Consider the following 14,592-nt stretch of genomic DNA (forward strand, 5'->3'; position numbering starts at 1 on the left):
CCACTTCATACTTCACAGTTATAAAACGTTCACTCGTAGTCTTGACCCTGAGCGTGCTTTTAGAGATTTCTGAGGTGTAATTTAGCTGGCCCTTTTGATTTGAGGGAGTTAAGCCCTCTTGGCTTTTATTTTCATTTAAACTGACATTTTGGTGATTTTCTGATCATTATTATAATCAACTTTTCCTTATATTATCCATAATTAACTCTTCTGTTGGAAAAACAAATATATTTTTTCCTTCCAAGTATTCAGATTACATCTAGAGTCCTTGCTTACAGTTTTGCTTGTTTGACAGTAGTTTCAGTGTGTTTTTTTTTTTCTTTTCAAAATTTTTTTTAAATTTATTGGACCAAGTCTGAAGACCTTCACAGCCTGCTCCAAAGAGCCTTTACCTAAACAACTTAGGATCACTCAACTGATTTTTTTTTTTTTTCTTTTTTTGTCATCCATCCACATTAAAACAGTAGTTTATAAAAATAATAGGTTTTTTTTGAATCTGGCTTTCTTCTGTTCCTTCAACCTCAAAATGCTATGGTTAATAATTAGTTCTACCTTATTTGAGTGGAATAAATTAGTATTTAAATCACTGTGTAGAGGGGAACTATTCAAGCCTCATTAATAAATGAAATAAAATTCTCTAGGTAACTTGCTTTGTCGGGGGGTTGGACCCAATGATCTCTTGAGGTCCCTTCCAACCCCTACAATTCTGTGATTCTGTGAAAACTTGAAGTGTTGTGTTAGTAAGGTAGTACCGATGTTAATGTACTTTGTAACAGCTGTGCAATAGTTGCGTAGTTTTACTTAAAACGAGTAATTACATTTTTTTTTCTGACATTCAGTATAATATTGAGAAAGATTGTAGGAGACTTGTACTTTAAACAAACTGTTTTAAAAATATTTTTGCAGGTTGTTATTCCAAGGAGTCCTCTTCAGGCCAAAGGACTACTGCTTTCATGCATAGAGGACAAAAATCCATGCATATTCTTTGAACCTAAAATACTTTACAGAGCTGCAGGTAAAGATTTATATTGCTGTGTTTTCCTATAAAGCAACACTTATATTTTGCACATGTATTTCCATAGTCACATCTAAATTGATAATGTAGCAGAAATCTTGATTTGCACTTGTTTCGCCTTTAGCTGTGTTTGGGGGGTTGTGTTTTGAGAGGAAATATGAAAACCAGCTAAGATTTCTAAGTGTGAATACAAAGATGAATATTTAGTCTGATTTATATTTAGTGAACTTTGGAAGTAGAATGCTTTGTACTTTCTTGTATTTAAAAAAAGGAGAAATAAAACTAAAAGGTATTATCCCATATCATATTGAGTTGTGGAAACAGTTAAACTGCTTTTGTTTTCGTGACTCTAGATATTAAAATAAATTGCCAGATTTGTTTTTATTTTTCCAAAATAGCTAAACATCATCACCATTATTACAAAGTTAGAACTTCTTTGAAGTGCTTTGTTTCTAAAAGTCTAGAAAATCTGCCCCTTAACTTCTTATGTTATTTGGAAGGAAGTGTGATTGCCGTTACTTTTTTCCTTTGTTTCAGTCATGCGATCTTTTTGGTTGAATGAAGTTTTATTCACTATACGTATCGTTATGCATAACATATAAGAACAATTTGAAGATTATAGTGCATGTGTTTATTGTAACGGTACATTTGTTACTTCCTTGGGACTGGAGAAGCTGTACTGACAACAGAGTGTAGAGTGAAAAAAAAATAATAATTTGCAAGTGGAGATAGGCAGTGTCTGTGGAAGCAACTAATGAAATAGAACCCAAGCCTTCATTTACTTTTGTCGTTCCTAATGTCATATAGTTCTGTATATCAACTATTCTTAAATCTTTCAGTACAATTTATAAATTAACTCTTTGAGTGAACTGAAGTTGGGTGAAAGTCCAAATGTTAAACACTTTTCCATTACTGCATACAATTTTTAGGAAATTTATCCTCTTTGTAAAGAAGAAAACCAAAGAAAAAGAAGGGAAGCATTTAAAAAATAGGCATTAAAGCCACCAAAAAAGAACAGGGTAACTTGGGAGCAAATACAGTATTTGCTGGGGAGACTGCTGCTTTGCTTTTACGCTTTCGAAACAGACCTTGGATTCCAGTTAGCAATGTATTTTTAAAAGTGTAACTATATTTAGAGTGACATGATGAGCCCGAAGTGTGTCACATTAAGATCAGTGTGTTTCGAAAGCTTAGAGTAATTCAGCAATAAATGCCTCTGACTCCTCATGTAGGTGAAGTTGTTTGTAAAACGAACTCCACTATTAGAGTCCAGTTAAACAAACAAACGAACAAAAAAGAATCTTCAAACATCCCTGTTGTTCTTTGGTTTTGGTACTTAGAAGTCACAGTCACAGACTGCAAAGTTAAAATATTAGCTTTCGTAGTGGAATGAATGACTTTCATCAAAAATATCACAGCTATTGAGAATATAGTGAGGTTTTTATGTATGAAGGGTTGACCTATAAAACAGTTGCTGGGTCTTCTAGTGAATATAAATGACTCAGGTGATTGAAATCTTGAATGAAGATGTGCTTCTAGTGGTTATTGTGGTTTACATGCTGGTCCATAACCAACCACAGCATTGCTGCAAGATGATCTTAGCAATATCTGGAAGGTGGTGACTTTCCCCTGTATTCTCATGGCCTGTTTTTCAGAGACATTACCTATATTTTTGTCTTAAGCTTTCCAAGAACTTCAGTTTAATGATCTAGACTGAAATTTATAGTACTTTTGTGCCACCATGTGACAGTTAAAATTGTGACTAGCTTCTATTCTTTCACTTTAAGACAATTTGTGATAGTTTTTGTACAACATAAATCAGGATTACTGTATTATGTGGAAGGGTTCTGATGTTGTGTCCCTTTCCTCCTGTCCCCTTCTACTCCTACTCCCAAACCTTTCCTTCTGGCATCATCAATTCATTGTCCTGGTTGTTCAGCTGTTGTTGTAGGTTTGATCAGCATGAACCAGAGTTTGTCCTAGATAATTAACCTCTTAGAGTATTCCTTTCTGTGCTGCTGGCCATGGTCAGGGTTTCTTGTAATTTCACTACAGAAATGAAGTGGCCTGGTTAATTCAAAATGGACCTGGGTTTTCTTGATTATTTGGTCCAGATGCAGCAGCAGTAAAACACAAGCCTGATAAACAAGAACAGGATAAATGGTGGAAGGAAGGATTTTAAAAATGCAACTGTCTTGTGTTTTGAGTAGAAATATTTTTTTTTCCATATGACCGTGTTCTTTCTAGTTAGAGAAAGAAGACGGTATAGATTCAGAAATGTGTTCACAGAGTAAGCTTGAGCTACCTGTGTATTTCTTGTCTCTTTCTATTATTGTCTCAAAATTTTATATTTTTCTATTATTTTCTAAATTCTCCATGTTTCCATTATTGTCTCAAAATACTGGGTCTTCCCAAAGTTGGGAACATACAAGCATTCCAAAGCAAGGAAGACAAAAATATATAAGATGTGCTCTGCTGCTTTATTAATCTTTTCTTTTTTTTTTTTTTTTTTTTTTTTTTTTTTGAAGTTACTGACTTTACTTAAACTTCCACTTTGTTAGTATACTTTCAGCAGAAAGACAGGGTATAAATAGTATAATATGTCCCGCTCAAGACTGAGACTTGATCGTTTCAGTAACTAGAGACTGTATATCTGTGGATATACAGATTTTATTTCCATAATGATGGTTAAGATATTGAATAATGAAATATTTTTTTTTCTAGCTTCCTGTGAGTAGACATACTTGATGCAGAGGACTTCATGACCAATGTTACATTGGGTTTGTAGGGATTGTGTTAGAAAGAAATAGGGTGTCAGGGGATAATGTGAAGTAGTAGTTGCTACCTGTACAATTAATGTAGATATTTAAGCTTTATCATTCTACTCTAATGGATTTTTTTCTCTCCCCATGAGGCCTCTAAATAGCTATAGATGTTATTTTGCTTAATATCTTTGACATTTCAGCTGAAAATAGGCTGTAAGGTTGGGTAGTCTTTAAAACACAAGGTACCTACTCTTGTTCACATCTGTGGAAGTTACTAATGATTTGTTTAAAAATAAATCAACAAAGCAAAATATGTTGCTGAAACATATAATAACATAAAATGCTGTTGCTGTTGTTGAAATTTGCTGTTGGATACTAGTGCTGGAAGATATGAATACATATCTAGCTTAGGATGTGTAAAATGAAGTTGCTTTCTGAGCAGTGTGCCAGGTCATTTGGTGTCTTACAGAAGTTCTTGTGCAGAATCAAGCTTGTGATGTTGCATTTGATGCATACTTGATCCAGTGATCTATAACAGCCGCCCACCAATTGCTGTCAAACTGTATTTTCAGGTCCACTTATAATGTATGGTTTGGGGGTTGTGGATAACAAAGTTGTTTGTTTGTTTGTTTTCCTTGATGTTCAAGTGCATATTTTTATAACAGTAAAGATGTTCTACAAAAATAAATACTCTTTAGGTGTTATGAAACATATGTCTCATCTCCAAGGTAAAGCAGAATTGTAGCACAAAATATTTCACTGTGAGTATCACATGGGCGTTGTGAATGAATATTATCAAAGACACTTCAAAATATTTTTTGGAATAATGGACTTAACTGGATGTCTTCCTAAATGAACATGGATTTTTTTGTTCAGATATTTTGTGGGCTTATTCAGACATGAGGTAAAACTAATCATGTTTACAAAATAACCATTCATTTCTATATGAGTATTTTTTATCCAAACATGGCTTTGCCCACAGGAGATACAAGAATAGGCCTGAAGTCTTCAACTTAATCAGCCATGGGAGAAAGGTAGATGCCAAAGCAGTGTTGCAGTAGGGTCACCACATTGCAACTGTAATGAACCAAGGGGAAAAGGCAATTTTCAATGTGAAGAAAAACTTTGTAAGAACGCCTTGAAAACATTTTCCAGTGCATTTGAAAAGTGACATGTTAACTTACACTTCTGATATCCAAGAGCTCTAGTAACACAAAGAGGAAGGAGCAGGATGGAGTTAAAGCTAACATCTTAAACTTTGGTTGCTGTTAATAGTGAGTATAAGAAGTTACAGATGAGAACTGTAGTTTTGTTTGAATGAAATACAGCTGATGCATTACATGTGCTGCATTAGCACCGTGCGACTACTCTGAATAAGTTCCTAAATATATATACACACACAAACACACATTTTCTATGTGTGCATGTGTGTGTGTGTGTTTGTATAACAAATGTATGAAAAACAACATAAAGCAGTAACTGAGTCTAAAGGCTGTAACCATGGATAGTCCAAGAAAAGCACGTGTTATGGCCAAGTACGTGCACTTCATCTTAATGTTCCAAGCATCTGAGAAGCAGCAGTACCAGCAGCTGAGGGCTAAATGTTGGTCCTAAGTTTAAGCAACCTTAGGTCTGAAATTGAAAATCCTTCTAAGAAAATCTCAGAAGCTCTTTTGTGAATGCTTACTTAGGAACTTCTGTATACTTGCAGGTTTGTTTTATTCGCTCTGGGCCCTGTAAAATACCTGTTACTGCCACTCCTGGCACTGAGCACCTCGCTTGCTCCCTTGCTGCTGTCCCCCTGCCAGTACCTGATTTTGGGGGGACACACCAGTGGCTGGGGCCAAGACCCCCACTTGCTCCAGTAGCTGACCCTGTGGAGCAGGGGCACCTGCAGCTCCTGTCTGGCTCCTGTCCCTGGCCCAGCATCTTGCCTGCTCACCCTCGTCTCTCTGGGCCTGGTGCTGAATCCTTGCAGCACCCACCCCATGCTGGGCGGAGAGTGAGGTTACACAGATGTTTAAGAAAGGCTTTAACAAGATAGGACAGACTGGTGCTCGGTTTTACATGTATCTGGCTCCTGTCACATTCCTTTCTGTTTAGTCCCCCCTTGTTCTTCCCCAGTCCCCTTCCCTTGCACATTCCCTCCCCGTCTGGCAGGGTTCCACCCACCCTGCTCCAATGTCCTGCGCCTTCAGGCTTTCAAGCTCCCAGTGTGTTTGTAGTTTCTTGGTAGCCCATGAGTTGGTGTGGCTGACCACCTTGGTTTCTGATCTGTTAATATTTGCGTCTCTGTATATTTTGCTTATGGCTTCCTCCATTTTCGTATCTTGCTATTGGACAGGGTCCTCCATCAGATACACTTACAGAAATAAACATTGTCCCGTTCCCCATAGCCTTATCAGTAAATGGCTGGGCAGCGTTGGTTCCTGTGGCTGCCTCCCTTATCCTTCGTTGGCCAGATTTATGTCTGTGGACGTTTGCACTTAGAACAAGAAAAGTGGAAGAAGCTGTGTCCTTTTGCATTGGAAAGGTGCACCTTAAAGGGTGTCCTTCCACCTATCATTACAGCAGTCATCAGAAGCTTTTGCGTATATTCATATGCCTTGTATAAAATTAGAAAGCGGCAAGGAGATGCAAGCCTTTCTGAGAAAAAGTCCAGAGTTAAGTACAAAAGTACACACACCGAGAGAATTCTGTTGCTGGTTAACTTACGAGATTATAATGTTACTGGAAGTGCCATGGTGACGTCCCCCTAAATGTCAGAGATGCAAAGAAAATACCTGAATTAAAAAAAGAAAAAGGAGGCTTTGATTTATAAAAAGTAGTTAACAACCTGTGCAGTGTCAAGAGCACATAATCATTATGAACCAAAGGAGAAGATGAGTCACCTTGACATTATCAGGTTTAGACATCTTGTGGAGAACCTACTCTGATGTTTTTTGACCTTTTCAGTTTCATTTAATTGTACTATATATGACATTGGTGGTGTAGAAATAAATATGACTTGCATCGGTGGTTGTTATAGAGACAAGACAGGTAAGATGAGAGAACACATGTTTTCCTTATGCTGTTCAGACTGCTCTTTTAGAAGGAGCAACAGATGGTGCAGCCTCTTAAAATTAACTAGTGATGGCCCTCTTTCTCTGATTTCAACTTTGTTATTTGCTTTATTTGAAATCTGCTTTTTAAATTTTTGATTTAAAATATTTTTATGCTCAATAATAGATGAGTAGGCTGCTTTGTATACAGACATCACTGTGTTTTGGTTAATTAGTAGGGAAGAAAATGCACAGAATATTTTCAGTGCTATTTTTCCTCACTGTTAGTGGAGGGAGGAGTTTTGTAAAGGCATGAGCTGAGCTCATTGAAAGGATTTTTTTTTTTTCAGAATGATTTAGCTATAATAATAGTTTAATTTTTGTAATTGTATGTTACATTTAATTTACCTAAATGGATAAAACTATTACACAGAGAAGGAGCTCTTTTTGTATGACTTGCACATTCCAGGTCTTCCACCGGTGCATCCGACTCCCTTCCAAACCTTCATATTCATGTCAGTTGCCTGGGTTTCCACCTGAAGGCCCTGTGGTATCTTTATAGGGTTCTTGTTCTCCAGGTTTCTTGACAATCCCATGAAAAAGACAGTTATGTTATGCAAATTGGTTTCATTATATTTCAAAATCTTGCCTGTTCTTTTGCCTGAGGGTTTTATACCGTGCAAAATCTGGAGCAGCCTTGTCTGCTTTGCTGTCGACCAGTGATGTGCAGTGAGCAAGGGCTGGCTGTGCCTTTCCTTTCTGTCTTTCCCCACCACGGATTCTTTTCCCCATTTGTTATTCAAAGGAATTGTTCTAGGAAGGCACAGATCATTTAATACGTTCAGAATAATTGTCAGCAAATACGTGTGATTTTTGTGCTGTTAAAGAACACAACAATTTGATATTTTTTTTTCTTTCCTCGGCTGAATGGAAACATTACGAATTACATGGAAGAAGGTTCCTATTCTGTTATTAGTAATAATGGTTTAATTAATATCTATGCCTGCTCTCTGCCTGTTCAGGTAAAGTGAGATGTATCTAATGTAAACATAAGAAAAAACCTGTTTTACTCAGTGTAAAACATAGGAACAGGTTGCCAAGAGAGGTTGTGGAGTCTTCTAACCATGGAAGTGCTGAAAACCTGACTGTCCATGGCTCTGAGCAACTGGTTCTCGATGACCTTGCTGTGAGCTTGGCCTAAGTGAACCCCAGAACTTGCTTCCTACCTCAACCATCCTGTGATTCTGTAATATTTGTAGTGCTTGTTTGCCATCTCTGCAGAAAAAATACTAAATGCTGTAATTTTAATTTAGAAAACTATTCACCACTTGATTTATTACAAACTTATGTCCTAATATGTAAGCCAGGAAAGAACTGAAGTCATTTTACTTGTATTGGATCTGCTGTACCAATTAGGGAAAATACAAGATGCTTAATTTTTCCTGCTGGAGTCACTCAGTAGGATTCTTTATCATAACTTCAAGAAGCAAATTAGGTCATCATTGATTCTAAATAGTAAAAACTGACCTAAGTTATTTCCATCTGACAACTATTAAATGGATCTTAAGTTGAGTGGAACCACCTTCAGTAGTGGTCAGGAAAAGCATGATGCCTAGTTTTTTTTCTAGTTACTCTAATTGTGATACATTTTTGTCAACTAATAACATTTTTTTTTCCAAACTATATTTGAGTTAAAACTGCTATAATCACAAGTTCCTGGTGGCAGTCTTTGTGTAGGTTCTGAAAATTGTTTTTCCTACCACTTTAGCATGAAACTGTGGAGCATTATTCTTGGTAAATATCAGGAGAGCACTGACAATTTTTTTTCCTGTCTGAGTATTAAAGTATGATTTCAAGGCTCTGATGCTTGTTTCACTGCATCAACTGCAGTCTGTGCTTGGGATTTTAATCAATGATAGCAGTTTCCATCTCCAAATCTGATGCTAATATCTTTTACTTGGGAAACAGCAGGATTTATTACTACAGTAGTGTATGTGTATCTTTTTGGTATACTTCACAAGAGAAATGAAACATTGCACTGAATGCTTTCAGTGTACAGTATAAATAAAAATATTTTTAATTACAGCTAAACATTTGAAATAAGGGATAATAAGGTGATTTTGGTTTACTGTTTTAAATTGTATTGCTATTTAAAAAAAAAATAGTGCATATTTCTATGGCATAATACTGAATAATAAAGGAATCTAATGCTTATTTTTTTCCCTTTGCTTTTATTTATTCAGTGGAACAAGTTCCTGTGGAGCCCTACAACATTCCACTGTCTCAAGCTGAGGTGCTGCAGCAGGGCAGTGATGTGACAATGGTTGCTTGGGGCACTCAGGTCAGTAAGGTTCTTTAAGTTATTTGTCATCCACCAAAGGTTAGGTTAAGGGTTAGGAGCTGTTTAAACAGTGTTGTATTGGACTCAAGTGCCAGACAATAAACTATGTGCATCTTCCATTGCTATATGCTTGAATAAATGATTCCCTTTGTTTCTACTTACATGAAACCTGCTTTTTAATGAGTGAGTTTTTACCCGTTTTTGGTTGAAGGTGACTCTGGAAATATGGAAAAGTTACCTCCTCTACTGCAGGTTAATGATTTATCTACAGTTATGCAAGTTACATGTTTAAGAGTGTGGCAGTGGGATATGACTGAGGAAAGGAAAGGACAGTTGAAAGTAGTATGCTGGAAGAAAAGCATGGATTTTTACTGCAAGATTTAAAAAGTAGTGCAATCAGTCTGGGGTTGCCTTCATGCAGACAGTTAAAAAGAAAATCTGAAAATTTAGATAATTTCAAATTTTTAATACTAATAGGGGTAGTTTTGATTTTTGACAGTTTGTTTTCAAAGCTGCTCAAGAATATGGTTCACCTCCCCCTGCTCCAATTAAGATGTGCAAATACTGAAAAAAAGTTTAAAAAAAGAGAGAAAAGAAAAAGACAAAACAAAAAACAAAAACAACAAAACAACAAAATACACATTCTTGTTCAAGAATTGTATAAAAGAAATTTTAGTCAACATTGGAATTACCAAAAAAATCTTTTTATTGCCTTTAACCTGTAATTTAGAAAATGGCTATTTTCCTAGCTTATTTATGTCTGGGAAGCTGTTAGAGGAGAGAGTGTTATAACACTATATATCACCATAGTGTTAATCTGTGGGGTTGTCTTTTTGATTTTTGCTCTTTCTTTGAAATCTGTAATCTTCATTGATTTTCTGTGATGGATCAAGTAGTCAGAGGACAGAGAAACTCCTTTATATCTGTGGTTATTCCTACTAATCTTTGATAATTTGCACTGGTAGTAAATTATAGACTCCTTCAATATCTTTACTTGTGTCTATTTCTCTAGCAGAAACTGGTTTCTACTTTTATCCTTGCTCTTTTTTTGAAAGTACATGCTCATTTTTCCTAGATACTTCATGCTCCATTTGGATGAAATCTTAGTGTTTGTCATAGTCCCCAAAACTGTAATGATAAATAACCATAAAGATGTCACACTTTGAAGGTCACTTAAGTAATGGCTTGAAAGCTATGTATAGATATTAATGTCCTGAGTTTACCCAGTAGAATGGAGAAGGCTCAGAATGACGTACTTTCAAAATACAATGTGCTTTGGAGCTTGCAAAATATAAGCCAAGTACTAAGACAGGCAGTTCTTTTGATGTGAATAGTTGTAGGACAGATGTGCAGCCCTAATCCAAATTTAGGATCTGACCAAACCATGTCTGTGGCCAAATAATGCAGCTACTTAGTGCTCCTGCCTCTATTCAGGAGTTGTTGGGCAGACGTATGAGCATGTACATACATCACATGGAAGGTGCGTACTGTGCTGGTTTACACAACTGTTGAGCATACCTCTATACAGATGCTTATCCCATAAACATAAAATCCAGCATGTTTTGGACATGTCAGACTTCTGCAGATCAAATATATTCAGTAAGTTTGTGCTGAGAGTGTTTGTAGGCTCTGTGCATAAACTTGGAACTTGATTACCGCACATGCAGTAGGTCCAACAAATCCAGAGTTCATTTTCAATAAGCAGAGAGTGATTGCATGCACACAGTGGTTACTTATATGATTCTTGCATGCTAAGTAGTTGCTTGGCAGCTGCTGCTCTGGCGGGGTTACCTTATGCTTGCTTTCCTGAGCGGTACTAATGGAGGGCAGTAAAGGCTTTTAGTTCCTCTCCAGTTGTGCCCAGTGTTTTACGGTCATTAACTAATCCTTATCCCCTGTGAACTAGATAAACATTTTCGTTTATGTATCGTAGAAACGGCAAAAACATCCTTCCCATGGGTCAGGTTGAAAAACCTCAAACCTTGTACAGCAACTGATGTATTACAAGTCTAAACCAAAGCAATGCAAGCTAATTCTTTTTATTGTTATAATACTTGTACTGTGATTTATCTTTAAAATCATAGCATCATTAAAGTTGGAAAAGACCTCCAAGATCATCAGGTCCAGCCATCCCCCAACCACCAATACTACCCACTAAACCATGTCCCTAAGTGCCCCAAATAGTCCTTTGGTGTTCATATTTGTTTCATGTAGATTCATGTTTAAATCCTTAATCAGCTTGTTTTACAGTAGATTTTTATTCCATGTGAAATGTAATGCTGCCCTTTGATCCCCAGGCAGCTGACACCATCTCACCATGTCCATATTGTTAAATGCTGTTGCCTTCCGACCAAGGTGACCTCATCCAAACTGCTCGTCAGGGATGGTCCTTGGACTCTCACCACTGAACTGGGCCTAGCGGTTGCTTGAGGGAGCTCAGCTGCCTCAGTCCAAACCTGTGTTAGGAAGTGTCCCAACCCTCTGACAATAAGGACAATATCAGAATCTATTGATAATGTCATATCAGGAAACTGTTTTAGCCTCTTACGAGAAAATACTTCTCAATTAGATATTTCTGGAGAATAATCTGAGCTGTTATAAGGGTCTATGCTGATGTTTAGGGTTGGAGCATTTGCTCACTAGTGCTTGTTTCAATGCTTACAACTCATTTTGCTTTTTAAAAAGAAAGTTGTATAACATCATATTATACAACAATTTTGAACGCATGCAGTATTGCTTGCTTTTTTGTTCATGTTATAACATACTTTATGAGAAGGTTCTAATAGACATGGGCTGTTTTACATCTATTTTAAGAAGCTCATACATGTGCTGCTAAATAGACCCCTTGGCTGGTGGATAGTGAATGATGTGTATTCTAATTCAGTGCAAACCTTCTGCTAGAAGGGAATCCTTTTCTGTTGTATTAAAATGTTAATTATAATAATTAGATAATGCAATGTTTGGAATGTTGGTATTAAATTGCATTGGAAGACCAGTGAGTGGTCATATGGTTATATTAGTGCCAGTACGCTTTGTCTGTAGGGGGTCAGGACTAGGTATTTATGTGGTATTTGCTATCTTTCCTAACTGTTCATAAGATAATGCTTTTGAAAGGAGATGGTCGTTTGGTAATCTATTGCATTTTCAGTAGATTGTAGTAAATGCAGTTACTAGGACTATTTTTGTATGTAATGCATTTTGCAGGATTTCATGTGATTGCTCTGTGTTAAAATACATCATTCTTATATTTGGATTTTGTAGTTGTTGTTCTCAGAAAAGCTTATTCTAAAACCCAATCAGACTATAACTATAAAATAGTAAGATCCAATACTGCTAACTGAAATACTTCTCTAGAAAGTAACAGTTTTGTTTTCAGTGATCCTTCATTGAAGTTTTTTTTTTAAAGTAGTGCTAAACTACTGCAAATAAGTAGTAAGTTAGTATATTGAACTGAGTAATAAATACTTACTGTATTACTAAATAAAAAGTCTTCTGGTAAACACGCAGGTAATATGTTAAATCACTGTGTATATTCCGTATGTGTTAATTTAGAACATCTTAAAAAGAACTTAAATGTTAGCTTGGTGATAACAGGTTGCTTTTTCAGGTACATGTGATCAAAGAAGTGGCAGCAATGGCTCAAGAAAAGCTTGGCGTGTCCTGTGAAGTAATTGATCTGAGGACTATCTTACCCTGGGATACAGAGACCGTTTGCAAGGTAAGAAATCGATGAGTGTTAATATTGAAACAAAACAAAAACCTCCTGGTAACAACAATTGAAATGCAAATAATTATGACATTGTATTTTATTTTTTTTTTTTTAATGATCTAAATTTTTGTGTTGATTTATGTAAGTTTGATCTGCAGTTAAAGTGTTTTCATTGTTTGTTTCCGATGTACATCATGTTACTTGGATGTACTTTCTATCTGTAAAGAATGAAATGCGTTGAGCTGTAGCCATCAATATAAAGAAATGAATCAATATGAACTTTGGCAGCAACTGGTAATTTTTTTGCACTATTTCAATTATTTCTCCTAAATCCTTTATAAGCACTTCTGGACAACTAAAATTAATCAAAATTTTAGGTATTTTTTTCCCCCTTCTTTAAAGATTAGAGCTGTCATGCAATGAAGACAAAGTATCTCTCTGAAAGAACAGTTAAGTCTGTTTCATTGGATTGGATCTGCATTGAAATGCAACGAGGAAAGAAATGCAGCTGTGCACAGGAAATGCGGAGCTGTATTTGTACAATATTTTGCAAATATGAACTTTAAAAATAGATATCCTCTGAAGATTTTGAGCATGTTTTCTATCCTGAACATCTTTGAAAGCAATTGTGGTATAAATAAAAAGATGGAACAGATAGACCTGTTGCTTTAGATCTATTATTATTATTATTTTTTAATTAGGAATTAAAAGAGAAGTATTTCTAGAGAAGTATAGTGAACATTGGCTATGCAGTTCATATATTTATTATAATAAATGTCAAATAGTTAATGTTTTTAGTGTTGCTTTGACATCAGTATGTATGCAGGCTGCCCAGTCTGGTCGGAGAAATGGTAAATTATCTTTTTCTATAGAACTTGTCTGTTTTGTTGAACTGGAAATAATCAGTAGTTTGCAGTTGGTACTATGCAACACTTGTATCCTAAGCAGCTTTTAAGGTAGGTTAAAGACGACAAAAATGTTTTTACAAATATATTAACATTAAGAGAAGGACCAAGGAGAATCTCCATCCTTTACTGGAGGCAGTGAACATGACTACTAAGAATAAAGATAATGCTGAGATTCTCAATGCGTTATTTATATCAGTCTTTAATAGTTGGACCAACACTGTGGGGTACTCACCCTCCCTACCTTGAAGTCTTGGATGGGGAGCAGAAGAAACCCCCCCACAATTCAGGTGGAAATGGTTAGAGACCTGCTGCCCCACCATGAGGCCAGATGGGATCTACCCAAGGGTGCAGGGAGGGAGTTGGCAGATGTGATTGCTGGGTCACTTTCCATCATCTGTCAGCGGTCATGGTCATCCAGAGATGTCTCAGATGACTGGAGACTTGCTAATGTGACGCCCATCTGTAAGAAGGGTCGTAAGGAGGAACCGGGGAGCTACAGGCCTGTCAGCCTGACCTTGGTGCCAGAAAAGGTGGTGGAACAGGTCATCTTGAGAGCAGTCACACAGCATGTGCGGGATCACGCCCAGTCAGCCTGGGTTCATGAAAGACAAGTCCTGTTTGACCAACCTCACCTCCTCCTAATGGGTGACCCACCTAGTTGATGAGAGAAAGGCTGTTGACGTAGTCTACCTAGACTTCAACAATGCCTTTGACACAGTCTTCCCCAGGATTCTCCTGGAGAAGCTGGCAGCCCATGGCTTGTACAGGCACACTCTTTGCTGTGTTAAAAACAGGGTGGATGGCTGGGACCAT

General features: G+C 36.7%; 1 protein-coding gene across 1 annotated transcript in view; it reads left to right on the forward strand.

The window, feature by feature from the left end:
- Positions 1–14,592, forward strand: part of BCKDHB (branched chain keto acid dehydrogenase E1 subunit beta) — a 123,000-nt gene that overhangs the window by 25,085 nt on the left and 83,323 nt on the right. Inside the window, exons 6-8 of the mRNA XM_084514529.1 lie at positions 907–1,015; positions 9,065–9,162; positions 12,770–12,880. Of these exons, the coding sequence (XP_084370655.1) occupies positions 907–1,015; positions 9,065–9,162; positions 12,770–12,880 (318 nt within the window). The remainder of the gene's footprint in view (positions 1–906; positions 1,016–9,064; positions 9,163–12,769; positions 12,881–14,592) is intronic.

The sequence above is a fragment of the Aythya ferina genome, assembly GCF_964211825.1.
Source record: "Aythya ferina genome assembly, chromosome: 3".
Lineage (NCBI taxonomy): Eukaryota > Metazoa > Chordata > Aves > Anseriformes > Anatidae > Aythya > Aythya ferina.